This window comes from Neocloeon triangulifer, unplaced genomic scaffold (genome assembly GCF_031216515.1).
Source record: "Neocloeon triangulifer isolate White Clay Creek 2 clone unplaced genomic scaffold, ASM3121651v1 ptg000012l, whole genome shotgun sequence".
Taxonomy (NCBI): Eukaryota; Metazoa; Arthropoda; class Insecta; order Ephemeroptera; family Baetidae; genus Neocloeon; species Neocloeon triangulifer.
In genome coordinates this window covers 11,045,097-11,071,918 of record NW_026775554.1, presented here as the reverse complement: position 1 = coordinate 11,071,918, position 26,822 = coordinate 11,045,097, and the positions used below count along the sequence as shown (strand labels likewise).

Sequence of the window (26,822 nt, the reverse complement as noted above, 5' to 3'; positions counted from 1 at the left end):
TTAAGGTGATTCTTCTACGGGGTTTTGGCCAAAACTAGAAATGCTGCAATGGATTCCAAATGACTCAGATTATAAGATTTGAACTATTGTGTGTTAATGTTTCAAGTATAAAAATGATTTATTTTCGCCCCATCGCTTCTTTACAGGGGGCCAAAGTAATGTCCGAAGGTCGAAAACGGGTAAAAATCCACGTTTTTCTACCTTCTCATACTCGTAACTTTTCATTTTGCAAAGTAAACTATAATTTTTTAGATAGCTTTCGATTCGCAAGAAGTTGAAGTATCCAAAAAAATCAAAAAAATTATACCTCTTCTGTCATTTTATCACCCCCTGAGAAATCAAATTTTTTTAATTTTAACGGGCCATTTATAAATGCTATTTCTCAGGGGGTGATAAAATGACAGAAGAGTTATAATTTTTTTGCTTTTTTTGGATACTTTAACATCTTGCGAATCGAAAGCTATCTAGAAAATTATAGTTCACTTTGCAAAATGGAAAGTTACGAGCATAAGAAGGTAGAGATACATGGATTTTTACCCGTTTTCGACCTTCGGACATTACTTTGGCCCCTTGTAATGAAGCGATGGGGCGTAAATAAATCATTTTTATATTTGAAACATTAACACACAATAGTTCAAATCTTATAATCTGAATCATTTGAAATCCATTTCAGCATTTCTAGTTTTGGCCAAAACCCCGTAGAAGAATCACCTTAATTCGCCGTGCGCTCCAGGCAGGTGAAAAATTGCCGCTCCCGGGCGTTTTGCAAATTTACACCGATATAGGGCAATGCCAGAAATTTGTGAAATTGAAATTCACAGGGACATTTCAAATGATTTTTTTTCATAAAAAATATATTAATATAATTAGATACATTTAATTAGCACAACTCTTACTTAAACAAAATCAATACATCAAAATCAATATGAAAATTGAATATAAAATTTCTTTATTAAAATTATTGACATACTTTATTTAATCTTATTCAATAATTTGGTGTATTAATCTGATTTAAGACTTGTAATCTTTATGTATGTATATGGAGAAAAAAATTAAATAAAGAAGCAATTTTCAGGCCAAGGCAATTTTTTTCAGCCTGTGCCCTATATTTTTGTGTTTTTTTTATACCTAAAATTTTAAATTTTAGTTTTAGATAAGAGTAATTAAAAAAAAAAATTACCAAAAATTTTCAATCTCTTTTTAAAACTAATGCCATGAAATTTTTTGTTTTAGGTAAGTGACGTGTTTCTCTTTCTTGGTGGGCGACGTTTCATTTCCTTGGCGTGACAAACCTAGACGGCGCGAGGTAAGAATCAGACATACCATTGTACGCGAGAACCATTTTATGGCTTTTGTTTGGATTGCCCGCCGAGCTTAGAAACACCAAAGTCAAGGCACCACCAGCGAATAGTTGTTTCTCACGAAAACTTAGCGTTCTAATAATAAAATTATAATCCCGGTCTAGACAAAAGTATGTGAATTTTTCGATTAGTCTAAATTTATTTATGTTTTCTGAGGATAACTTTTGCACAAAAGTAATGAAATTTTTGACCGCAACTCCCCAAATGAAATTTTTATTTGCAGGTAAAAAATTCATTAAATCGCGTCTGGGACCGAATTTTAAGCCAAGAGCATGAATTTTTGAGAGGAATTGAAACCGGGCTTTGCCTCTTTGAATATTTAAACGCGAGAAGAGGCAAAAATACGCAGACAACAATAGACCTTATGAAACTTTTGCAGTCCGGCTGACGGAGCGAAATAGAAGGAAAAAGAAAAGGCACGGCTGTACAAAGCGTTTGCATTTCTCTGGCTCGTTCAGGTGCGGTTGAATAAATTGCTGCTCGCGGTGACTCATCCTTCCCTGTTGAGATCACTCACTGTGGCGCGCGTCCTCCGGTGACGTGTTGCACTAATTGCAAGGACTTTCGGTTCTGGCGATTAAGGGCCCTACGGTGGAATAAATTCATTTCATCCCAAAAACTTTCTATTGTCCTCGTATACAAAACTAGAACGATTGATATAATCTAGATTTGAATAATTATCTCCGTTTGATGGAAAACTTTTCAAGTGTTTTTCTTTTATGTAATTTTTGTAGTAAATTTGTGAGAGTGAAATGAAATTCGCTGCAATCAATTTCATAGTGTTTCGCAACAACAATATCGTTACTAAGAATATACAAACTTGATTGTAAAAAATAAAATCATATTTCCAACACGAACGAAACTTGTTGAGTTGCGCGATTCCAGTTTGAAGCGGGTGCAATTATGCGCAATGGCCCTCGATGACATAATTGGCTCGCGAGTTTTATTGCCGGCTGCTGTCATTGAACCGCGAGTGAATTCAATCGCGTATTGTGTGCGGGGCCCTATCAATCTTTTGCAACTTTGCAACCAAATAACTAAAAAAAACCAGACGCTGCGATACGGCCTCGGACTTGATTGTTGATTGTTGCACTTCTTGACGCCGCCGGTTTTATTTAAGTTTTTGCTCGATTCTGGCGGCAACTCGTGGCGCAGTCAAAAGTAAAAACGGCAACATTTTGCGCAATGTCGCGAATGGTGGAATTGCAGCAGTCGGTCGCCGGCGTCGCTCCAGCCAGCCGTTTCTGCCTCGACTCGACAGATGGCAAACGCTGGAGCATTTCGAGACCGACTGAGCGCCTGGTGGACCAACGATAGGCAACTCGCTCCTCTCAAAAGCTCTGCGGGTTGCATAACTATTTGGTTATGAGATGAAGCAATACTTCTAGGGAAAAAGAGAAAAAATTGTTAAATTAACTGTTGAAGTTAATTTTCTCTCGCTGCAAAGATTCTATTTTCATTCATTTTTTTAAAGCATCCTGGAGCAGTGGAAAAATATTAAAAATATGAAATAAAATGATATTTAAAAAGATTGTGAATTTGTAACGTAATATAATATTAAATTATTCAAATAATTTTTTTTTGTGAATTTTCATTTAAATTTTATTTCTAAAAATCTCAATATTTATTGCAATATTATGAAGTTTTTTAATCTAAAGAAGCCCGCGCTTGATTTATTATTAATTAACAAAAGAATTGCAATATCCAGAATTCATACTACAGTCCTTCTGCCATGAGTTCCCTGCATAAAGATTTTTCCAATCAGGAAAATGGAAGGCAACCACGTGAAATATATCGGTTTCGTTTTTGCGATTTACGGAAGAGTGAAAACGCAGATTTCGCGTGAGAGTCTGAGGTAAGAGGTGAGCGATGTTGGTCGCGTGCCCCTTTGACAGGCCATATACCACTACCGTGTTGCAAAGTTCACTCTCGCGGCAGCCACAAAACCAGACCTCCATTTCACGAAGTGCAATAAAAAAAGGAGCCGCTATCGAAGAAATGGATCTTGATTGCAACTCCCCGCGCAGAAAATTTCCAAGGAAATTTGTTGCAAACGCAAAGCGAGTTTCCATTAAAGTGGGTGATGCCCAAATTCGATTGGCAATAATTATTACTGAAGTTGTTGAAGTTACGTTTGATCGAGAAGGTCTTTTTCACTCTCTCGCATGTTCCCTTTCCTTTCAGCCCACGCGGTAATAACAATAAAATGCTGCGAGTATACAAGGCGACGTCCGTGTCTCGCAAAGCCTCCATTTCATATCATTCGCATGCACAAAAGGCCGAAACTTATCACGGGTTCCATATTTACTACCATTTTATATAGTTAATCAAAACACTGCAAAATAATTAAAACGGAAACGACGCAAATTAATTTAATTGTCCTCCGCAATTAAAGTTTTACTGTTTCGTTTGTCTTGATGAGGGACTGCACAGAACAGATCTCAATCTGACGAAGGGACTCGGAATAATTACGACGACTGTCCGTGTGTTTTACGACTCGTCAACGTGTGCTCTAGCAGTGCACGATTGTATATTTCTTCACACTTGATTTCCCTCCAGAATTACATGTCTCCCGCTCGGATCTTGATCTTCAGAACAGCGACTAACATTTAAAGATCCGCTTTTCTTATCTAATTGTCAACGCTTTACATCATGCCATACTATACAGTTATAAAGTGAAGTAAGAATGGGGGCTATTCAAACTCCCATTACAATACTGCACCATTTTCGAGGCAGCTTTAAAATCCCTTTATGGATGATTTTTTTTAAAATTAAATATCTCTAATGGAAAATCCTGTAAAATTAAAATTGTTTTTCAGCAAAGCCTCTTTTTTTATGTGGAGTGAAAAATAAAATAAAATCACCTGTCGGCGAACACAAGTTCAAATTCAATCAGGCAGCCATCCGAGGCAATGAGCTGGCGTTAGCTGCTGAAGGCTCATCCAATCAGTTAGTTGGTTTTTCAGCCCAAGGTCGCTTCGGCAGAGTATAATATGAAAATTTAATTAAACTTCGCCAGCGCAGTGTTGATAAAATTATCACACGACGAAGTTTTAATTGGCGCATTGATTCAGAGGGGAGCCTAGCGTCCCCCTATGGCGGCAGCTTTTTGTGTTCTTTGTTTGTTTGTTTGCGCGCCACACACCGAGCAGAGAGAGAGACTTGTTCTTTTGTATTAATTAGAATCGATATGCTTGTGTATGTGCAACAATGTATGGGAGGAGGCAAGAAAAAAGATAGAGCGTCTCGGAATGACGTCACCGGTGTGTTCAATTGCGAATCAGCAGCGACACCCCAGCTCGCCTCGAGACTTCGCTCCTCTCTCGGCACAATAGAAAAAGAAGCCGTGCAAGAGCGAGGCGTGTCGCCGCCGACCGGCTCATTTGCTGTGGCCTTTGGTCGGGGCGAAAATAAATTTTGCACCTTCATTGGGAAAATGACTTTTACGACGTGGTGTGTGTTGTCGTGTTTGGTAATTTTTACAAGAAAAGTCAGTCATGCACACTCACGAGGTGAACTCTCGCAGTCTCAAGCGTACGTGGCGTGTCCGGTTCCCAACTCATAAATATTTCATTCAAAAATTTCTCAGTAAAGCAAGTGTTATAAAATGTGCGTCCGATTTATTTTAAACCTATAACAATTAAAAAAAAATTAAATTATTGAAAAAAAATTTTATTTAATGCCCTTTAAATGTTTGATCAACAACTATATGAAAGAGATACTTAAATTTGGTTTATAACGATTAATTGGCAGTTAGGATATTGCAGAATTTATTACACACACATTTTTTTATTTTTTTGCAAAATCTATTTCTTTTTTTATACATTTTTTTTAATTTCACTTTCCTTTCCTTCACCCTTTAAAATAAAATTGTACGTCGCCGGACAAGACCAGAGGCGGCGAGGGAGCTGCGAGAGTGAAAGTGAGTGTGCTCGCCTGCAAGTGCACTTTGCACCTTGCACGTGACGGGTGCCGGAAGGTGGGAGGCACCGCGGTGCTTTCCGCAGAAAGCGGTCGGAGTCAGTGGCCCAAAACCAATCAAGGGCGACGCACTTGCCGTTGCGGTGTGCGTTCGCCAAAACGATCGGCCGAGTGCCGAAATCGGATCCGAACGAGTGTCGTGGACACAAAGTAAAACGTGAGTTTTATTAGCAAATTTTTAAACCCCATTTGGGCCTTTGTCCGGTGGACTTCCGAGCCACCCTATTTTTCCCTTCGGGTTCACTGACACGACGCTTTCGACCTTTCAGGCGCCCCTCGGGGCCGTTTGGTGTCTAGGAACGGCTTCGTGGAGCCAACCGGGGCGTCATTCCGGACGGCGGCTCAAACACCACCCTGAGCTTGCCGAATGACCTCGTCAATTGGGTCACTGCACGAGCCACTCACATTTCACGTTTCACCCTTCGGGTTTGAGAGAGTCAACGAGCAGCAAGAGAGAACGACTCATCAAATGGACATCGACGAATAAGTACCATTTTTGAAAGTGCACTTTTGATATTGTATCCAATTCCTTTTCCTACCCTTTTTTTATATTGATACACTAATTTCATTACATTCATACTAATTAATTATCATCAAAATTTTACAATAAAAGTTTTGCAAATTTTACTACCTGCAAAATTAATTGTAACTTTGGTCTTTTTTTTATTGCGATACGAATCTCCAAATTATTTTCAACAGTTCAGTCAGTTTGCACATTTCAGGAGCCACCAGAAAACGAACCCTGGTTTAGGTTTTTTTATTTTGAATGTTGAGAATTTAATTGAGCATAATGTGTAGCAGCATTTAAATCTGTTACTGGCATCCCAACATATAAGAAGTTTCCAGAAAGAACTAAGTAACGTTATATGGCATCCCTTTTAAATTTTCTGCGTGGCTAGTCGAGTAGTCGGAATTTATTCGGTCGTCTTGCGTGCGCGGGGCGTGTTGACGTGCGAGTCTCGAACCGGAGGGCCGTTATTGTTTCGGTATTTTGTGTTTTTCGGTCGGCGTTTGCTAAGCGAGCGACATCGCGATCGGGCCGCTTGAGCGTTATTTGGATTCCGTAGTGCATTCGTGGCTAGCGTGAAATTCTAAATTCCTCTTGCGTGTATTGCATTGTAAATTTTTATTTATTTTCTTGTTGCGTTTGAAATATTTAGTTTTTTTTTTGTGTGTTGATTTTTATTGTTAAAATGGATAATTTCAAGATCGAATTTGATCGTTTGAACGAAGAGTTTGTGCGGCATGAGTGCGTGGCGTTAGGCATAGAGATTGGCGAGAAAAATATCACAGCCTTGCGAGCTGAATTAAAAGCAGCACACGACGCGTTTGCGAGTGGGGCCCGCGAGAGGCCGGTGATTGTGGAAACTCCAGCCGTCGTGGAGGAGCTGAATTTCATTTCCGTTCAAGTCGGGACAGTAAAGGCAAGGGTGCAGGACGTCGCCAACGCAAAGTCCGCCACTGAGGCTCGGAAGGTGCGAGCGCAGATTGCATATTTGCGCGAGTGTCTTTTGAGACTGAAGCCAGCGGAGGGCGCGGAGCGTTGCAAGGGCTTAGTTTCGACTTTGTGGGAGCACTTGCGTGCGGCCTTTAATGTTTTGAGGGGCGTACGCGAGGAGGACCCTGAGCAGGTCGGAGGTGAGCAGGCGCAGGCGAACGCGGCTCTCTTTGATGAGCTAAACGAGACTGTGGCCGCGCTGGGTGACGTTGCCCAGCCGGAAATTGACCTTGACCAGGGGGGAGGGGGGTTGCGTGCCCAATCCACCCCGAGGCCACAGCCGTCGTGGTTTGATGACGTACTATTGTATTTGCCAATGCGTTTTGACGCGCAGAGAAATGAACCGGTGCCACTTCTTGCAGATGCGGCAGCCGGCGGACTTCGCTCTTTTCCCGAGCCACGGAGAGCTGGAAAAGTGATTCCAGTGGCGGACTGGAAAATTCAGTTCTCCGGCGAGGCGAAAGAGAAAGTGTCGTTTGCTGACTTTTTGTTTGAAGTGTCGCTGAAAAGAGAGGAGTGCAATTTGTCCGAGAGCGAGTTTTGGCGCGGCGCGCACAATTTGTTCACGGGCCCGGCGAAAACGTGGTTTATTGCGAATCGCGGAAAATGGGCGTCGTGGAGTGAATTTGAGCCGGAATTTTTGCAGAATTTCAAACCCGCCAATTTTGATTCACGACTGTGGCAGCAGCTTCGATTGAGAACGCAGGGGAGAGAAGAGCGATTAAATCTTTATGTGGCGGAAATGCAGAGGAGCTTTTCTCTTCTTGAATTTCCACCACATGAGGCGGAGCGTTTGTCTTTCCTCAAGGAGCGGCTTAATCCGTTTTTGTTAAAAAACCTGCCACTGTCAAAAATCAAAACGTTGGACGAGTTGGTGGCTGAAGGCCTGAAATTAGAGTCGGTTCAGTCGCTCATTGACAATTATCGCGAACCAGTGGCACCAGATAACCCAGTGCAGCCGAGCCTGGTGTATAAAAAGCCAAATTCAGGGGCCGCGGATTCGGGCAAGGCGAGTGCCGCGAAGGCATCGCAATCGAGTGACAGTCAGCCGAGGGCGCGCGCTGCAACTGTAGCAGTTGATGGGACGGTGGCGAAGGGAGACAATCGGCCGAATTGGACCCAGGGTGGGGCTAAGGGGTCGAATTTTGTCCCCGGCTCAAAGCAGCCACATCCAGCTTTTGCGCGAGCAAATTCTGACCCCGGGCGTGCCAGGAGGTGTTGGAATTGTGCTCAGCCGGGGCACACTTACGTCTACTGCCCCTCAAAAGTTGTGAATTTCTTTTGTTGGGGATGTGGTGCTCAGGGTGTGTCCCGCAAGACGTGCAAGAATGAGAAATGCCGCCGTGCAAAAAACGTGCAGGAGGGCCCTGCTGGAGGCAACACGCAGCCGAGCAGGCCCGCAAACAGTGCAGACGGACCGGCTGCGAGTGGAGCCGCTTCGTAGGAAAGATCCGTATTGATACCGTGCGTGCAAAAATTGATTCAATTAAGCGAAATTTGAAGTCAAAGTTAGAGAGAAAATTTACGTCTGTAGACGAGGATGATCGTTTGTTTTTAGATGTGCAAATAGTGGGCCGTAAAGTAACGGCGTTGCTTGATTGTGGGGCCTCAATGTGTGTTTTGGGGGGGCCGGGAGAGTATTTGATTAAGGAGCTCAATTTGCACATCCGAAAAACAATGATTAAAAATGTTGAGTTGGCTGACGGCAGTCACAATTTGGTGGGCGGTTGCGTTGATTTGCCAATTACGTTGGACGGTAAAACATTTTTAATACCCGCATTAATCGTTCCCAAGGTGGATCAGGCTTTAATTCTCGGTTTGAATTTTTGGGTTCGGACAGGTTTTGTCCCGGACGTTTTAAATGGGACTTGGCATTTCACTTCTCAAAATGCGAGCGAGGCGCCGCGGCCGCCTGAGAGAATTTCATCGGCGAGGGCGGACGGCGACGCTTTGAATGAAAAGCAAAGAAAGGAATTGCTCGGTTTCATTGAAAACGTTAAGAAAGATTTTCCAAAGAAATTAGGCCGAGTTAAAACTGAATACCACATTGATACGGGCGATGCGAGGCCAATTAAATGCAAACAATTTTACATTGCGCCGCCGATGTTGGAGTTAATGCACAAGAACATAGACGAGATGTTAGAGCTAGGCGTCATTGAATATGCCCAGAGCCCTTGGTGCTCGCCGGTGTTTTTTGTGCGTAATGACGAGAAAGGAAAAGAGCCGCGTTTAGTTCTTGATATGCGCGAGGTTAATAAAGTAACTGTTGAAGATGCGTATGCAGTGCCAATTTTGTCATCAATATTAGATAATTTGGGAGATTTTCGATTCATTAGCTCTGTTGATTTTAAAAAGAGTTATTGGCAAGTGCCACTTGACGCAGAGAGCCGGCCAAAAACCGCTTTTTTTGTTCCAGGGAGGGGATTATTACAATTTTGTGTCATTCCATTTGGCGCTATTAATAGCGGTCCCGGTTTTATGCGCGTGTTTGACGGAGTTCTTGCAAATTCTTGGATTAGGAAATATATAAAAAATTATATTGATGATGTCTTTATTGGTACTCCAACGCTTGAGTTGCATTTTGAGGTTTTGAAAGAATTTTTCCGATTGATGAAAGAGGCTAATTTGACACCTAATTGGGATAAATGTCATTTTCTTCGAAGCTCAATTAAAATATTGGGGTATATTTTTGATAGTGCAGGTTTGCATCCGGATCCAGAAAAAATCAGTGCCATTTTGCAATTAAAACGGCCGGAGAACGTTAAGGAGGTGAAAATGCTCCTTGGCGCCGTTTCCTATTACCGCCGGTTAATTGACAATTTTAGCACTATTGTGGAGCCGATGACACGCCTCACTCGCAAAAAGAGCTCTTTTGTTTGGACGGACGAGCAAGAAAATGCATTTACTTCCATGAGGGAGGCTCTAATTAGTGACCCCGTGGTCCGATTGCCTGATTTTTCGCGTCAATTTATTTTGTCAACGGACGCGTCAGATGTAGGAATTTCGGGGGTACTCACACAGATTTTTGAGGATGGGAAGGAACACCCGGTGTTTTATGTGAGCAGAGTTTTGAGCGAGGCCGAGCAAAAATATCCAACTATCCATAAGGAGGCATTAGCGATTTTGTGGTCAATCGAGCGCCTTGAGGGTTATTTAGCGTATAAAAAATTTCTGTTGTACACAGATAATAGGCCATTAAAGTTTTTGCGCGACGTTAAAAATCCGAAGGGGAGGCTGGCGAATTGGGTCGACAAGTTGCAAAAATACGATTTTGAAGTTTTCCACAAGCCGGGAAAATTAAACGTAGTGCCAGATTTGCTCTCCCGTTCATTCTCAGCGCCAATTAAAGTTGCACCAATTAATGTCCCAGAACGGACCAATGACCGATGGTATATTGATTTGATGGAAAATGTTCAGCGTGAACCAGGGAAATTTCCACTTTTCAAGGTTGAGGGAGGGAGACTCTTTAAACTTGTTAAGGGTTGGAATCCGTGGGATATTTCCGATTACAAGCAGGTGGTCCCGCGAGATCAGAGATTAAAGGTTATTCGCTTGAATCACTGCCCGCCGGAGGCAGGTCACTTTGGTTTTTTCAAAACATTTCACCGAGTATCTGAAAATTTTTATTGGCCTAAAATGCGATATGACATTAAAAAGTTTATTTCAAACTGCCGCACATGTGTCGAGCAAAAACCTAGTCAATCTGCGCCAGCAGGATTTATGGCCTCTCACCAAGTAGAAAGGCCTTGGCAGGTAGTTTGTTCTGATATTGTGGGCGAGTTTCCGCGTAGTTCTTTGGGAAATAAAGTAATTTTGTCAGTCGTTGATTTTTTTACAAAGTTTGTCATTCTTGTGCCACTCCGGGAGGCAAGCGCCAATGCGTTGTGTGCCGCTCTCGAGAAAATAATTTTCACTTACGGTGCGCCAGAATTATTAATTCAAGATAATGCAAAAATTTATAACAGCAGGGTTTTTAAAGATCTCGGGAAAAGATTTAATATTGACCTCCAGTATACCCCACGTTATCATCCGCAAGCAAATCCAGTGGAAAGGGTTAATAGAGTGTTTGAAACAGTTATACGCTGCCACGTTTCCGATAATCACAAAGATTGGGATAAATTTTTGCCGCAGGTGGCCTTTGCTATTAATTCAAGTGTGCATGAGACGACAAAATTTTCACCTTTTTTTCTAACTTTTGGTCGTCAACTTTCATTGTATAATCAACCAGCGCCGGAAGCTGAGCGCGATCAGGCGGTGCGCGATCCGATCTCCGAGTATGCCAAACGATTTCCGAAACTACAAAAAATATTTGAAACCGTTCGTGAAAATATGAGGGCGTCCGGGGAGAAGAACGCACGTCATTATAATCTGCGCCGACGGCCGGGTGATTTGCGAGTAGGCGATTCTGTCATGAAAAGAAATTTTGTTTTGTCCAATAAAGGAGCAGGGTTCTCAGCTAAATTAGTCCCATCATTTGTTGGCCCGTATACAATTGTTGAGCAGAAGGCTCCTAATATGTTCACTCTGGCAGATGATCAACGAAAAATAATTGGAGATTTTGATTGCAAGGATTTGAAGAAAACTGCGCTCATGAATTAATTTCCACTTCGTGAAAATTAATTTTGTGACGGGGGGAGGTATAACGATTAATTGGCAGTTAGGATATTGCAGAATTTATTACACACACATTTTTTTATTTTTTTGCAAAATCTATTTCTTTTTTTATACATTTTTTTTAATTTCACTTTCCTTTCCTTCACCCTTTAAAATAAAATTGTACGTCGCCGGACAAGACCAGAGGCGGCGAGGGAGCTGCGAGAGTGAAAGTGAGTGTGCTCGCCTGCAAGTGCACTTTGCACCTTGCACGTGACGGGTGCCGGAAGGTGGGAGGCACCGCGGTGCTTTCCGCAGAAAGCGGTCGGAGTCAGTGGCCCAAAACCAATCAAGGGCGACGCACTTGCCGTTGCGGTGTGCGTTCGCCAAAACGATCGGCCGAGTGCCGAAATCGGATCCGAACGAGTGTCGTGGACACAAAGTAAAACGTGAGTTTTATTAGCAAATTTTTAAACCCCATTTGGGCCTTTGTCCGGTGGACTTCCGAGCCACCCTATTTTTCCCTTCGGGTTCACTGACACGACGCTTTCGACCTTTCAGGCGCCCCTCGGGGCCGTTTGGTGTCTAGGAACGGCTTCGTGGAGCCAACCGGGGCGTCATTCCGGACGGCGGCTCAAACACCACCCTGAGCTTGCCGAATGACCTCGTCAATTGGGTCACTGCACTGCCAATTCCCAAACATTTGGTTCATTAGTTTCTGATACTTAATTTATCAGGGTATTTTTTATGACAAAGAAAGTATTTTTTTCTCAATATTTTCCTTTTGTCTTTCCGATACGATCAGACCGCATGCAGCTTTTCAAAGTGGCGCTGCACTCGCACAAGCCGCGTACTTATTTTTCTCCGTCAAACTCACTCGGTGATAATAATTCAAAGCGGCGACCAATAAAGCCAGGAATTTATGATAAAGAGTGCCGGTGAAAAATGTATAATGCTTTCCCGCTGAGCGTCCTTAGGTAATTAATGGCCTCGGCACGGAGGACAACACCATTATGACAAAAAGGGTCAGTGACTTTGTGTGTGTTGCATCTCTTTCTTTCTTTCTTTCTATCTCTTGCTGGTCGCCGCCCCAGCAGCGCTCGAAAGGAAAACGAGTTGCTTTTTCTTTCTCTCCGCAGCCTTTTCTCGTCTTCGTGTCAGAGAGGACGTGTTGCCGGGGTCATTCACGACCAGTCCGTGATCACAAATGAATGCTCGGTTCGCTCTGCGGATTCCTCCCGCACACCAATGAAACGGCTCGTTAGCCGCACTGAGAGAGGAACGGCCGCCGAGGACCAATTTTGAAGTTCACTCTTGAGCACCTCAGTCAGTGCGGCACCTGCAAATAGAATACGTCAAGGTCACACCCTTAGGCAAAGAATCAAATCAAGTCGAAATAATGAAGAGATCAGAGCTAAAAATAACAAATATTTTTTTCCTACTGAAAAAATTTATTTGATTTAAAAATAAAAAGCTACGATTAAGTTTTTTTTAACATGCCCATTTTTTTAATAATTTAATTTGAGATAATTTTGTGTTTATTTTCAACAATTTTAAAGAAGAGCTTGCAATATCTACAATGAAATCAAATTTTCTGAACTTTTTTTCATTAGATCAATGCAAATTTTTTATGTCGACTGACCATTGATTTTATTTTTCCATCTTGGTTGGGCTGTTATGAATGTAGCTTTGTGAAATTATTATCAATTTTGGGCGGGCCAATTTCTGGAAAAAAAATCATTTTAGAAAATAAGAAACAATGATAAATTTAAAAAATTTAGCTCTCCCACTGACTTCAATTTTTCTTACTTTGTTTCCTTGGAACTAACATCTACAAAAAATGCTAAATACTAATGTAAAAAGAAAAATTATTATTTAAATTAATCGGACCGTTTTTTTAGTAAAAGCTTATTCGTAATAAGATCAAATGTGAAGCAAAATTTTGTATTTTGTCATTTGAAAATGATTCTATTTAGAAAAGTATCTCACAACCAAAACCACGTTATGCAATTGATACGTTTTGTTTCAAATTTGCTTGATCAAGCGTAGCCTGTAAAATGAATCCGCCCAAGCAGCATCAAATTTCTCGCCTCCAGCCCTCAAAATTGACTCATCCGCGCCCTGAATTCGCACTCAGCCGGCCGAAGACGAAATAATCAACAGAACGGCGTGCACAAGTAAATAAATCGGACGAAAGTGGCCCTTCTCGCGAGTGGGCGGCGAATTGTGGTTCTGATGCCCGTTTCAAGGTCGCGTGACATCTGTTAATTCATCGTTAGGACGGAAAGAAAAAAGTCTAATCGGATCGGCGCTCGTAAAAATGCAGATCGACACGCGTGTCAGACACGAAAACGAATCGCTTTCGATTCTATGCAGAGTGGCGCCAGGCGACGCCTTTTTATATTAATCGTCGCGCGCGGACAAAGTGCTGGTGCGCAATTTAAATTGCTGCTCCAGAACAATGCTCCAAATAAAATGCCCCGGTGACCATTTTATTGTACAATGGCGAAACACCCACCTCGTCGCGACTATATTTGGCCAGCTTGGGCGGACACCAAAAGCGGACTTGGCCGGTCGCGAGCGAGCGAGAAAGAGAGACCAGACTTATTTTAATATCTCGGCGGAAAAAGCAACCAACGCATGAACATGCAAGCAAGCAGTGAATATAAGACCTCTGCCTTTTTCTCTCCCTGACTTCATCTGCAGGGACAATAATTTTTGTTTTACGTTAGCGCTGCCTCTCGTAAAACATCTCGCTGGCATCTCTTATTAAGACTGCGCTGGACGTTGCCACTTTATTTGTCTCGTAAAAGAAAGAAGGGTGCTCTTTTTTATATTCCTAAAGTCGTTTGATTAAGTCCGTTAAAAATAAGAAAATAATAAACGATCAGAAGGTCAGGGTTAAAGGTTTATCACTCCGTGCTGGCTCAAATTCACACAATTCTCTAAAAATGAAAAATATACATATTCGGTCAAAGGAATGGAATATTTGTAACTTTTAGAAGAAAAATAAATTAAGACTAATTAATTAATTAATTTGTAAAACAGATTTATCACATTAAATTAGCGAGTAGAAACTTTGCTCCCAGCAGACGAGCCGAAGGGAACAAAAATTTCACATCCGCAACAGTTTTGCATTTTACAGCCGCTGCGAATTTGGGACAAACAAGTGAAAAAAGAAGTGTTTTAGCCGGTTGTCATTTCTCCAGATTTCTTCCCATTTTATCGCCACCGTGTAAGTTAGAGAAAGCACGGCTGATAAAAGTAAGACCGCAGCACACTCCCACACAGTCGCACGCTTTTCAGGTCAAAACGCACAACAATGACTAGAACTAAAACAAATTTCTTCGCCAGCAGCCGTTCTTCAGTATAACCGAATTACTTTTATTTATTTTCCAGCTTAAAATCGTCTTGTGTGGACTAAGAGCTACTCTATAAGAAAATGCACCTTCCATAATAAAAGCAGTTAAAGAGCAGTTGTCGGTCGGTCGATGCGTTTCCTGGTGGCACCACACAGCGTTATCATTTGGAAATAATTACAGTCCTTGGCGTCGCTGCTGGCCGTAATCAGGGTACCGTTTTAATACTTTTAGTGCGCGCTACGATTATTCAAACAAGAAAGAAGGAGAGCGCACCAGTTTGCTGTTGATTTTTTGCCATCATTTGTGCACATGCATGCGGTGGTCGTTGCGGGAAAAACGTGTGCATTCCCACGAATTTGTGTTTGCTCGTTGGTGCTCCGTGGCGCGGAAAAATCACTCGCCAAGGCAATGTCAGTCAGTAACGCACCTGCCGATTGAATTTCGTTTTTTCAAAAGAATTATCGAGCGAGGCTGAGCTCATTGCTGCTGACAATCACCATTATTATTGACGGACGTAATTGGGAGGATCTTTTGATGCTCTCAGGATCTGATTTCAGCGCCAATTTGTTAGAGTAGGGCCGGTTAAAAGCTTCTTCAAATTGAGATTGTAAAATGACGTAAGCTAGCAATTTTAGGAAATAGAGACGTCTTATTTTTTTCTTATAATTTGGGAGCTTTCAGCTTTGGAAAGAGAAAAGAGTCAATATATAGCCAGAGACAATAAATCCTAATTTCTCAGATTTCAAGTTGTGAATCTTTTTTAGCTTTCAGCTATTTCTGAAAGCAAAATAATTAAAATTTATGGATCTTCAAATGAACCTTTTATTTTATTAAAAACCCAATATAGCTAATAGATTATTATTATTTTAATTTTGATTAAAACCAAATGCAAATATTTTACATTCGGGGCCAAGCCGGATGCTCCAAACGCGACCATCGAATTTTTCCTGCGCATTCATGGTAATTGTCTATTATGCACCGCGGTGGATCCTGTATATGCCGAGAGTGACCTCAGTCAGCGTTGCATGAATGTCGTGGTTGATAATTCTGCACGACTCAGCGGTCACCACCGCACCGCTCACATAATAAAACACCGCGTGGAAGCCCAGGGGTCAACAGTCAGTAGACATGTATGAAAACGGTGCTGTTGCCCTTGCTCGTTCATTTTCGTGATGCGGCGTTTGATAATCAGCCGGCTCCAATCACGCAACCACTCGCTAATGGGACAAGGACGCTTTTGATTTTTTGATCCCATTCATCCGGATGAGCGTGAGATATTCGCCCGCCCGCCCGCCGATTTGGATCTGCCAGGCTAATTCTCATGCTTTCACTTTTGCACTTTGCTCAACGCTTTGTCGCCTCCAAGCGCGTGAAAATTTTCTTTCTTATGGAGCATACAAATTATCTTGATGGAAATTAATTTAATTTATTTCACAATCATTAAGATTTTTATGAAAATTTTCTTTTTGGTTTTTATGTACTTTGCAATTTATAAAAAAGGTGCTTATTTCAAATTACGCTTGTCTTTCCAATCCTCATCTTCTAACGAGCGGCATATCAAGAAGTGGCTGATTGCTCTTCAGACAAGTTGGTGTGGTTTAATGGCGCAGAGATATAATTGCAAAAGAAAAAAAGAAAGAAAGTAATTTCGCCGCCTTTTTACCGCTCTGTGAGATGAACTTGCTTAGTTAGTAGCAGATCTACTTTTACCCGCGGCGTCTGTGGGTTATCCTGATTCGCAATTAGGCTCAGCAGGTCGTACTTACAATTAAGTACTTTATTAAACAATAATGAGAAAACTTGTCTCCTCTCTCGCGTGCTAGAGTTATCTGCCATTATTCGCAATGCATATATAAATTTATTCGCACCAAAGTTCTACTTTCGAGTTGAAAACAAACTCACCTTCCTACTGTGAAAAGGTTTTGAAATTCAAATTTTGCCTTGATTCTTTATGAATAAATCTGCTGACAATCTTGATTATTATTCATTTTGGCAGTCAATCAGCAACTTTTCGGCGGCTCGGCCTCTTTAAGAAAAAATAGGCCTTCGTTAATATCTTTTTTTTTTGCCCACGAGATGTGGTCTTTGGAAAACTAGAGTCCTTGAGCCGATCGCAATCAACTGGTTGAATGGGCCGATTCCGCACGGACAACACCCAGCGTTGAAATCACTCGTCAAGCAGAAAAACAATCAGCTGCTACGAGGATAAAAAACGCTGAAGACGAAACAAGGCCACGGAGAGAGACGCGCAGGCAGAACTGATCGATTAACTTCGCTGATCTATTTAGTTAGTTTAGGTGACAAACTAATCAGCGGGCCAGAAAGAAGAAGTGACAGATCACTCGTGCCACTCGCTTTCTCATTGTACTATTTTATATCGGACGAGCACGTCGCTGATAATTTATTGCGCGTTTCTTTCGCCCGCGCCAGCCCAGCAGAAAAGACAAAAGCACGACTTTTTAGAAAGGTGAAACGGTGCGCGTATAGAAAAATTATTCCGAGCGAAGAAGAAGAAATTGTTTTGCTGTGTGCGTGACTCTGTGGGAAAGGCCGTCGCAGGGTCTTTTTTGTATTCGGCTCTCTTGTGATTTTCGTTGGGACATAAAAAGCGACATTTTTAATATCCAAAAGTTTATTTAAGTCGCTTTCACATACACATTTACCTGTTTTCTCAAAATTTATATGAATGTATGTATAATTAATTGATGAATAAAACATGGATTATCCAAATTTTAAATAAAAAAAAATTAAAAGAAAATATAAACAATAACTTGATGAGTTTTAAATTTAAAATGGTAAAAAAATGACAGGCAATCTTATGGTTTTAAAGTAAAATATCCGATATATTTGCTTTGAAAATATAAAAATAAATATGCGCCCATAGTTTATTTTTTATTGGAATCCATCACTCAGGTATTTAACCCTTACCCTAGACGCAGAGTCCTCGTGGCATTAAAATAATAATAATACAAGTTTTTGTAATCCGCTGCGCCCTTGCTACCCTAATCAACATGACTGCTTGTGGTAATCACGGCAACCATCGCAAGTCAAATTACACGCGGGCTGCCGATGCAGGTGTAGGGTTTCGTGCGAGCACCATCATTCAACTCGTTACATCATCATCCAGAATAGACCAAGTTTGAACCGAAACGGATCCGAACAAAATTTCCTCTCCTACCGCCGTGCGAAAAATTAATTAAATTACGCGAATTTAATTGCTAATTGAAAACCAGCAAAGAAGCTACCGCGCTTGTGTGTGGTTTCGGCGTTCAGGTTTTATTGAACCTCTCCTCTATACCTCTCAATTTATCGGCAGAGAGCCCGAGAGCGTTTGCTGCAGCCTCTGCTTTTCATTTTATCGTCTCGCCGAGGAGGATAACCAACCCGAGAGAGCGAGAGAGATGCTGTGCGAGAGTGCTTTGATCCCGCAGCGCGCGCGGCGGCATCTTCGCTCTCGCCCGCCCGTTGCCATTGAACTTGAAACAACACCAAAAGCTCTGCAAATAGACCAGCGTTTGCTTTTGCTCCATTTTCGCCGCCCGATTAAAAAGGCAGCCTCTTATATTTGCACTCGGCCGCCCAAAGTCAAACAAAGAATCCGCCGAGATGAAAATAAAATTTTATTTTTCCTTCCTCCAGCCGATTTTTCTTTTCATTTGAAATTTATTTGCATGATAAGTCGTCCGTCGTTAGTGGTCACGACGGTGTAAAAATCCTGTCCGATTGGAATTTCCTCTCGGATTTTTACACATGGAGCTTCCCTCAAGAAGCGGCTTGCTCGTTGGCTTGGTGCGGCGAGGCTTGGCCAGCCGGTGGTGACCTTGTGAGGCATGCCTGCGGGGTCCATGGTAGCAGCGGTTATGGCAACTCTGCCGCCGCTCACGGCCCCTCGGAGTAAAACACGACGCGATGGCACCCAAGAAAATCGCCAAGCAACATTTAATACATTTATAAATAAAAAACTTCCCTTGCTCGGTTCATTTAATTATTTGTTTTTATATAAAATAAAAATATCTGATTTTATTTTAATCAGACAAAACCGTTTCCTTTTATTTTATTATATTTTTTGTGTGACGGTTATAATTTACAAATTTTAATCCCAAACTTTACGGCCGGCCATAAAGTCTCTTTTGTTTTACGATCGCAATTATAAAGTAACATTTTTTGATTCCATTGAGGTGAAATTGTAGCCGCAGGTGCGACAAGCCCGAAAATTTAATTATCCCGGGAGAAATATTATACGTCGGCAGCCCCCTAGAGCCAAGCACCGAGCAGCTTTGCATGTCGTGCGGCTGCGAAAATTCCTTTGGTCACCCAAACGAACGAGGCAACCTTTTTTGCGCCGAGGATGCTGGAGGTGCGGCCGTGCAGTAGTAGTGGTGGCGCTGGCTGCTCCTCTCCTGCCTGCCAGCCAGGTTCTCTCACTTTCTCCCTCAGTTACTGCCGTGCCGGAGACCTGAACGCAGCTCCGTGAGTGCCCCACCACGATGCCAGTGACAGTGCTGTGAGAGAAGTGCTTGTTTTTTCCTTCGGAAATGTTTGACAAAATCCGCCGCTTCATGGGCGGCGGGCGCAAGAAAAAGAGCGAAGCGCCGTTCAAACGCAGCGACTCCTTCCGCCGAATTTCCATCAAAAGACACTACCTGGAGCGCGGACATGCCAAAATCCAGCCCAAGGCGTCCACCAGCGGCAGCAGCGCCTCCGTCTGCAAAGCGCCGCTGCCGCCGGACGACGAGCTGGTCATCGACTACGGCCAGTGGCTGCTCAAGTCGGACGAAAAAAAGTCGCCGGCCAAAACGCAAAACGTGCAGAGTGTCCAGATCACCCCGTTGGAACACTCACCCCGAGTCACGGCGCACCGCCACCGCATCCACGTGAGCGCCCGACCCTCCCCGGCGACCTCTCTGGACTCGGACCTTCCCCTCACCCCCAAGGACGCCAGTCTCGCACCCATCTGGATCGACCCTCCTCCCCCGGTATCCAGAACGCCCCGAAGTCTTGAACTACCCCCCGTCTCAGCCAGGAGGCTCGATATGCCCGGCTGCTCGGGGGTTGAACGTCGAGCGCACCGCTCTTTGGAGAGCGGGTTGAAGTGCGTGCGGCGGGAGGAACCACCCCCGCTGCCCACCGGCTCCACGAAAACGGTATCCTCTGAGTCAAAGGACTCTGGCTTTTCCTTTTCCATCCCCAGATTGAATCCAACCAAGGGATTCTTCAGACGGAAGCCTCCTAAGCCCCGTCTCAGCGTCAGCAGGGATGGCTACTTCAAACGAACCAGCGAGGCCAGAAAGTCGCAGGAGGCCAAACGGAGTCGCGGTCGGGCGGCCGGCAAGCGTCTGGCCGCCTCGGCCGCCTCAACCAACACCCTGGACCTTTACCAAGTGCTACGTCCTCGTTCTCTCAAGTCTTTGAAGATGGACCCCATGTTCTTTGTGCCTCCGGAGAAGCGTCGGCAGCAAAGTGGCCGGCGGTACGCTGTGTCTGAGATCAGACACCCGGACAGTGCGACGTACGCGGGCAACGAGGCCCGCAAGGACGCTCAGCAAGCCGAGGACGATGACACGACCTACGAACGACTCGGTGGTGAATCTTCAGATGAAGAGGAGGAGAACCGGTGTTACGTGCCGCTGGGAGTGTCGCCGGTGCCCAGACGTCGGCCGGTGGTGCGCAGGAAGAAGTCGGCCGTGCGTCTCAAGTACGTAGCGCGCCCGCACGTAGCACGCAGGGCACCCTCAACGCTGCGGAGGAGGAAAAGTACAAAGAAAAGTGAGTGCCCTTTGCTAAAAACGAGTATTGCGTCATCCGGACGAAATTGCGAGGCTCATTGAAAGAATGAAACACGCCCGCTCGGTCGTTTTTGCACCTCGGCGGCAAATTGCCGATGAGCTATGAGCGCTCTTCAATTAGTGGCCCCAAGGGTCACTAAACACACGTTGAAAGCCGGCCTGTCAATTTTTTATCTTTCCCGTCTTAAAGGCGGGGTGATGAATTCTTGCACTGGCAGAAAACGATTTGTAAATTGCAACTCTCTTAATTCAATTTTAAGTAGCACAAAAGTCGCTTCGTAGTTGGAGCTGTCTTCATTTTCTACTGTTATACGCTCTAAATTAAAAAACCACTTTGGAAACAGACCCGGTGAATATTCAAATCTAAACGTTTCTGCTAAATTTGTAAATTAATGATAATGTTTTAGGTATTAAAAAAAACCAATAATTACCTTAAAAATGGTAAGAACCATATTTTAAAAGAATTTACATATAATTATTATTTATTATAATATAATTTTTTAAATTATCAACATTAAAATATCAAATAATAAATAAAATTTAGTAAGAAAACAAATAAGTAGCCTACATAACCCTAAATAACAATATGAACAATAAAGTTTTATTATATAATATTGTTACTCTTTTAACATTTCTCTATAAAAGGTATTTTAAATATTATTTTAAAAATTATCCATAATATTTTAATATTAACTATTATCAAGGGGCATTGCTGCTTTTATTTAAGTTATTTAGTATAATTAATCTCGATCCATAATAGAGATCTAACAATTTTAATTAAATAATGTTATTATAAAAGATTGTGAATTAATACTTTTTAATTCCTTAAAAGTGTAGCAGACTATTTGTTTTAAAAAATAATTTTTCACCATCTGAAACTTTATTTTTAAAATTTCATTATACAAAGCTAATTTTATTTACAGTCCACTGGAACTGGTTTCTCGTTATTGGCTCTGAGATTTTTACATTGATGATAATTCCAAAGTTGAGGCGTCAATAATTTTGCGTTGATCATCATGAAAATGGCTAACGTTTGTTGACGGGCTGTCGACCGGTTGAGTTATCTGCATAATAATCAGAAGGAACTCCAAATCAGCCGGCAGCGGTATCGATTGAGCCATTGGTTGGTCCGTCGCCGAAGCCAGGGTGAGTGACCCTGAGCCGCGCGTTCGCCAAGCTCACTGCAATTAAAATGTAATCATGCTAACCGGCGAGTCGATTATTATATTCAAATGCTGCCTGCGACAACACGCCGAGCGGTTTTTTAAAAAGAGTAAATTGAAATAATAGTGCGCGCACACCGGTTACCGCCGCGTTATGGATGGAATGATTCGGTTGCTGCATCACGTTTCTTGGTAAACCATGTAACTGGCCGTGAAAAATAATACAAATCCCATTCGCAGCCGCAGCGCGAGAATTATTATTTGGTTATATCTCGCGAACGCATGCGGTGTCAATGCGCCCGAAACTTCTTTTGTCCGTCGAGCATTCATCATTTTCGCACCAATCGATTCCAACTAACTTTTATTTATTTATTTATTCGGCTGCGTGGGATTTTCGAGTGTGCGTTGACGCGGCCATAAATTAATAACAAAACAATGTCGATTGCCGAGGCCCATTATCGTGATTATGATGCACAAAACGAACAAACCTCCCCGAAGCATGAAATTAAACTGCCCCGCCGACCATAAATCACCGTGTCTGCGCGTATTACCAGGGCCCAAGGGTGGAGGGTTGCTATTAACATATATTAAAATAATTCTCCTTTGAAATTGCTTCTTGGAACTCCCCCGCCGGTGATAGTATATAAACGCATCCGAAATCCATTTCAATGCCCCCTTCGAACCCGAACCGATTACGATGCACGCGGACACTCCTTTGTACTCGAGACCGTGACGGCATTTTGTTCCTTTCGATATCAATCCTGGCGACTTTTTAATATGCAAAACGCGGCCCGACCCAATCAGACGGTCTATGAGCGTGATGACTTTTCGAATGACTAATAAAGTTACCTAACATGCCTTGTGCGAATAAGTTTGCATGCCAAGAAGAAGGACAGGTGGAATGAGTGAAAATAAATTAATATATTATAATTCAAGGGAATACCGAAACTTTTCCTCCAAAAAATGTAATATTAAGTTAGGGAAATATTGAGTAAATTTATAATATTAAATAAGTTAGCCAATTATTATTAATTTATATATTTTTGGTAAATTCTTTTTGTTCTTAATAAATGATTAAACTTTTATTTAAAAAATTTATTAAATTGAATTTTCTTTTATTCAATATTTATAAAAATGTTTTCATATTTGAAGAAAATATTGTTGTACTATTGTTGTACCCATTCTTAAATTCACCACCAACGTGCTTGAACTTTTATTATCAAACTAATTTTTCTCCTATTCAAAATTTATAGAAATATTTTCATATTTTGAAGAAAATATTATTTCACCCGTTCTTAAATTCACCACCAACAATTATGGGAGTTTTGGATTCTAGAAAATCCGCATCCGTTTGCCGCAATTTTGACCGCGAATCGTGACTCACGTCTCTATATCTTGCCTCTTTTTCTTCTCTCCCAACACGTAAGGTCGAGATAAGTTTTTTACCTGGCACCTTCATTTCTTACATAAAAAAGTGAACCGGCGTGAACTTGCGCGCACTCGTGTAATTACATCCACATTTGTTTTTACTTTTTAAGGTTAAGCGCAAGCTCGACACGCGCGAAAATTGCCTCGCGCACATAAATCGCCACACATCACCTGACGTAATTGAGTTTTCTCTTTTTTTACTCTGAGTAAAGAGCAAATGAAAAAAAGGCGACGAGAGGAATAGATTTTTAGCTGAACAGTTAGCGAACGAGAAAATAATCCCAGCAGCAACAAAACACATCCTCTCGCTGACAAAAGACGAGTTCAGTTATGTACGTTGCATCATCGCCATATGCTGCATGAAATGGCTCTTTTCTCGCGTAAGGGCAATTAAATTAAACGCGAGAGTTAGTCGGAGCAAATCAAACTGTTGGGCACCAAGGCTGTCCGAGCGATGATTTGCGGCGTTTCACCCCGATTAGTGTTTTAACGCTCTTTCTTTTCTCGGGCGGCGCGAGCGTGGGCGTAATGATCGCGGAATGGAAGGCCGCGCTCATAAAGGTCGGGCTTTTTTCAGCTGCCACGCAATAAATTTCAAGAGGCTGACTGATAATTTACTATTAAGGTATACAAGTTGGAGGTGCATTGAGATTTACAGCACAAATTGCACTTCTCGGGATGCACGTAAATAAATCTCGTGGGATAAAAATTATTTGATTTTTGTCTAGCTTTATTCCTATAACAACTGAAGTATTTCCTGGTGCAGTAAAACACGTCGGTGTGTTATTTTTGTTCATTGTAATGAATAAAGTCAAATGAAAAAAAGCGGTCTGATTAGTGAAGCATTGTCGATGGGAATAAAAGAAAACAAGAGCGGTTATCCTTGTTGCCGTGCAGACGCGCTCTCGCCAGCCTTTATTTGGCCAATTCGAACGGAAGCACCGTTGACCATGGATTGTTATGTGCTCTGCCCTTTTGCAGTTCCTTATGATCCCGCCGACGCTTTTGAATGCTCCGGCGATAATCAACTAGTTTATTTTCTATTTACTTGTATAATGCGCGCTTCCACGTGACTCTATTCGCGATTTGCATTTTATCTTAATTACTCATTAAGAGACAGAGAACACGGAGCTCTGTCACTAATGACGACAAGTTTCTTTTCCTTGATTGCTGTGACAGGCAGGAGTACGTCTTATTAAATGATGATTCGCTGACGGATCGTTCAGCAAGAAAAATTTTATGATCGTCATGAGAAGGAGTTGCTAATTAATGAATTAAACGAGAGTTCTAGAAATGCGATAAAAACTGTCGAACGCAATTTGCATATTGTTTTGGATTTATTTGTGAAACTTCTTGTAATTTTCAATTTCATAATTCAATTAATCAAAAACCCACGTTAACTTTGTTATGTGGATAAAATATTTATGACATCTTTGGGTGTAGCCAATGTTAATTTTCTCTTTCTATTCTACTTTACTTAAGTACTCTAATTAATTGTTAAATAATTTATTTTAAAATTATCTATAATATATTTTTAAATTATCATAGAGATTGAGGCAAGTGTGGGTAAATTTTTTTAGCTTAACATGCTTGGAAATATTATTTTACTATTGTTGTTTATTTGTCCACATACATTGTTACAAATACATTTTTTACATTAAAATATTGAATTTTTTAATGGACAAAACCAGGACAAAACGACACCACGACTAGGAATAATTATTTATTAATTTTTTTTCAAATATCAACATTTTTAGTGGTAAGATTTGGTTTTTTCTTTTATTATTTTGTTTTAAATTGCCCATTATTACCGATTACATTTTTAAATCCCCGAAAAATAAACATCATGTATAAATTCCGTCGTGATTTTTTCTAAACTATTCCCAAAACTTGTTACTTTGCGCAGCGAACAGAACTGCTTGCTCATTATAACTGACTCTTCTGAGGAGCAATAATAGCTGATGTAAATTGCCAAAACCGGACGAGCCCATTATGTCATAAACCGTATCAGGAGAGGCCTTTCGGAAAACATCGTGCGTCGAACTTGAGGCTGATCGATCTCTAGCTCATCTCTGCTCTTTTGTTTTTGTTTGCCAGCCGAACATTAAGCCATTATCGACTCTCTCGAGATTGAGCGAGAGCAGGGTTCTTATGCCCATTTGAAAACAAAGCCGTAATAATCGCCAATAAATAAATATTTATCTGACGAAGGTCTCGCCGCTTTTCCCTCTCCTTATACCTGCAAGGGCTCCCACCGATGTTTTGTGTGATTGATCGCGTCAATCAGTACAAAAAAGTCTCGCGATTCAGGTTTCAGCAGTTTCCTGGTCCTTCATACAACAAACTTTTTATTGGGTTGCCGCCGTATCATTTTCCGCGCCAAACGAACCGAACACAATACATAAAGAGATTTTCGCCGGCGATACCAACTTTTGCATCGAAAGCATTATTCTCCCTCGTGTATTTTTTCTTCTTCCCCCAGCAAATAATATACTAACGAAGCAAAATCTTTTTCTGTTCTAGGTAAGTGGCTGAGACGTCCATATTCGCAATTCTATGTCGGTCCGCTGGTGAGTGAAATTTTCGTGCTTCGCATTCAGAAAAGTTCCCATGATGATCTAGAGCGCACCCAATTAATTTCATTAGCATGCGTTTGCCAACATTTTAAGCTAATGAAAGTAAGCGCCTCTTGGGATGCTGCAATTGCGCAAGTTTCCGAGAGAGCGCGAGAACAAAGTTGCAATTACCGCATACTCTCCCAGCAGCATCTCGGCGCAAAAAATTCTGATCTCGGTGGCACAAAAGCTCATGATTCCCATGGCGGATTTTTGTCTAATTTCTTCATTCAGGCCGACCAGAGTGAAGCAACGCGGAAACTGCGATTCATATCATTATTGTTTTGCGACCGACGCGCCTCATTGGCTTTCAATTTGTTTCTTTTTGTTCAAAATTAGACACGGTGGAAGTTGGTCATTTTTTTCGTGAAACGTTTGTTTGGGTCTTTCTATAGTAAATTCTGTGTATAGAAAGTGTGAGTTTAGTTGCCTAAAAAACCAGAATCAAATCATAACAAAAGCTAAAAAGTGTTATTGACTAACAAATTAATTGTCTAAATGAAATTACGACTGAATTATAGCCACATTTTTTGTTGTTGCAATTTTGCTTCTTGCAAAAAAAAAATACTTTTTCGCATTATCTTTTACTGAAATATATCAAGATAGATTTATTTAAAAATACATAACTCAAATTCCTGGCAATTTTTAAAAGTAAGAGGGACTGAAATATCAAATTGGAATATAAGTAAAATAATTATATTATAACTCAAAACTTTCATCTCAACCACAAATTCTTGAGATAATTAATTTTTTCTTTACAAATTGAAGATTGTAACGGACTCAATGTGATTTTTTATATAAATTAGGTTAATATAACGAATATAACCATAAAAATAAATTGAGGGCCAGTTTTTTTGTAAACCAAACAAGTTCACCGTTGTGACAAGCTCAACAGCTGCTGGTTGGAATTCAAAATAATTACGGAACACTCCGAATGCAATATAATAATTATTTCCTTCTTAAGAGTTAATTCATCAGAGCTCGGCGTTTAATGTATAAGTTTAATTCCATGACGGCAAACAATTTACATTTCCC

The 26,822-nt window shown here is 41.6% G+C and overlaps 1 protein-coding gene across 4 annotated transcripts in view; it reads left to right on the top strand.

The window, feature by feature from the left end:
* Nucleotides 1-26,822, top strand: part of LOC132197204 (disco-interacting protein 2) — a 98,851-nt gene that overhangs the window by 14,813 nt on the left and 57,216 nt on the right. For 2 of the 4 annotated variants that reach the window (XM_059620331.1, XM_059620330.1), the window contains exon 1: nt 19,236-20,561. The exons of the other annotated variants lie outside the window; for them this stretch is intronic. In XM_059620331.1, the coding sequence (XP_059476314.1) occupies nt 19,331-20,561 (1,231 nt within the window). In that variant the 5' untranslated portion in view covers nt 19,236-19,330. Of the gene's footprint in view, nt 1-19,235; nt 20,562-26,822 lie in introns of those variants that run through there. 4 annotated transcript variants of the gene reach the window in all.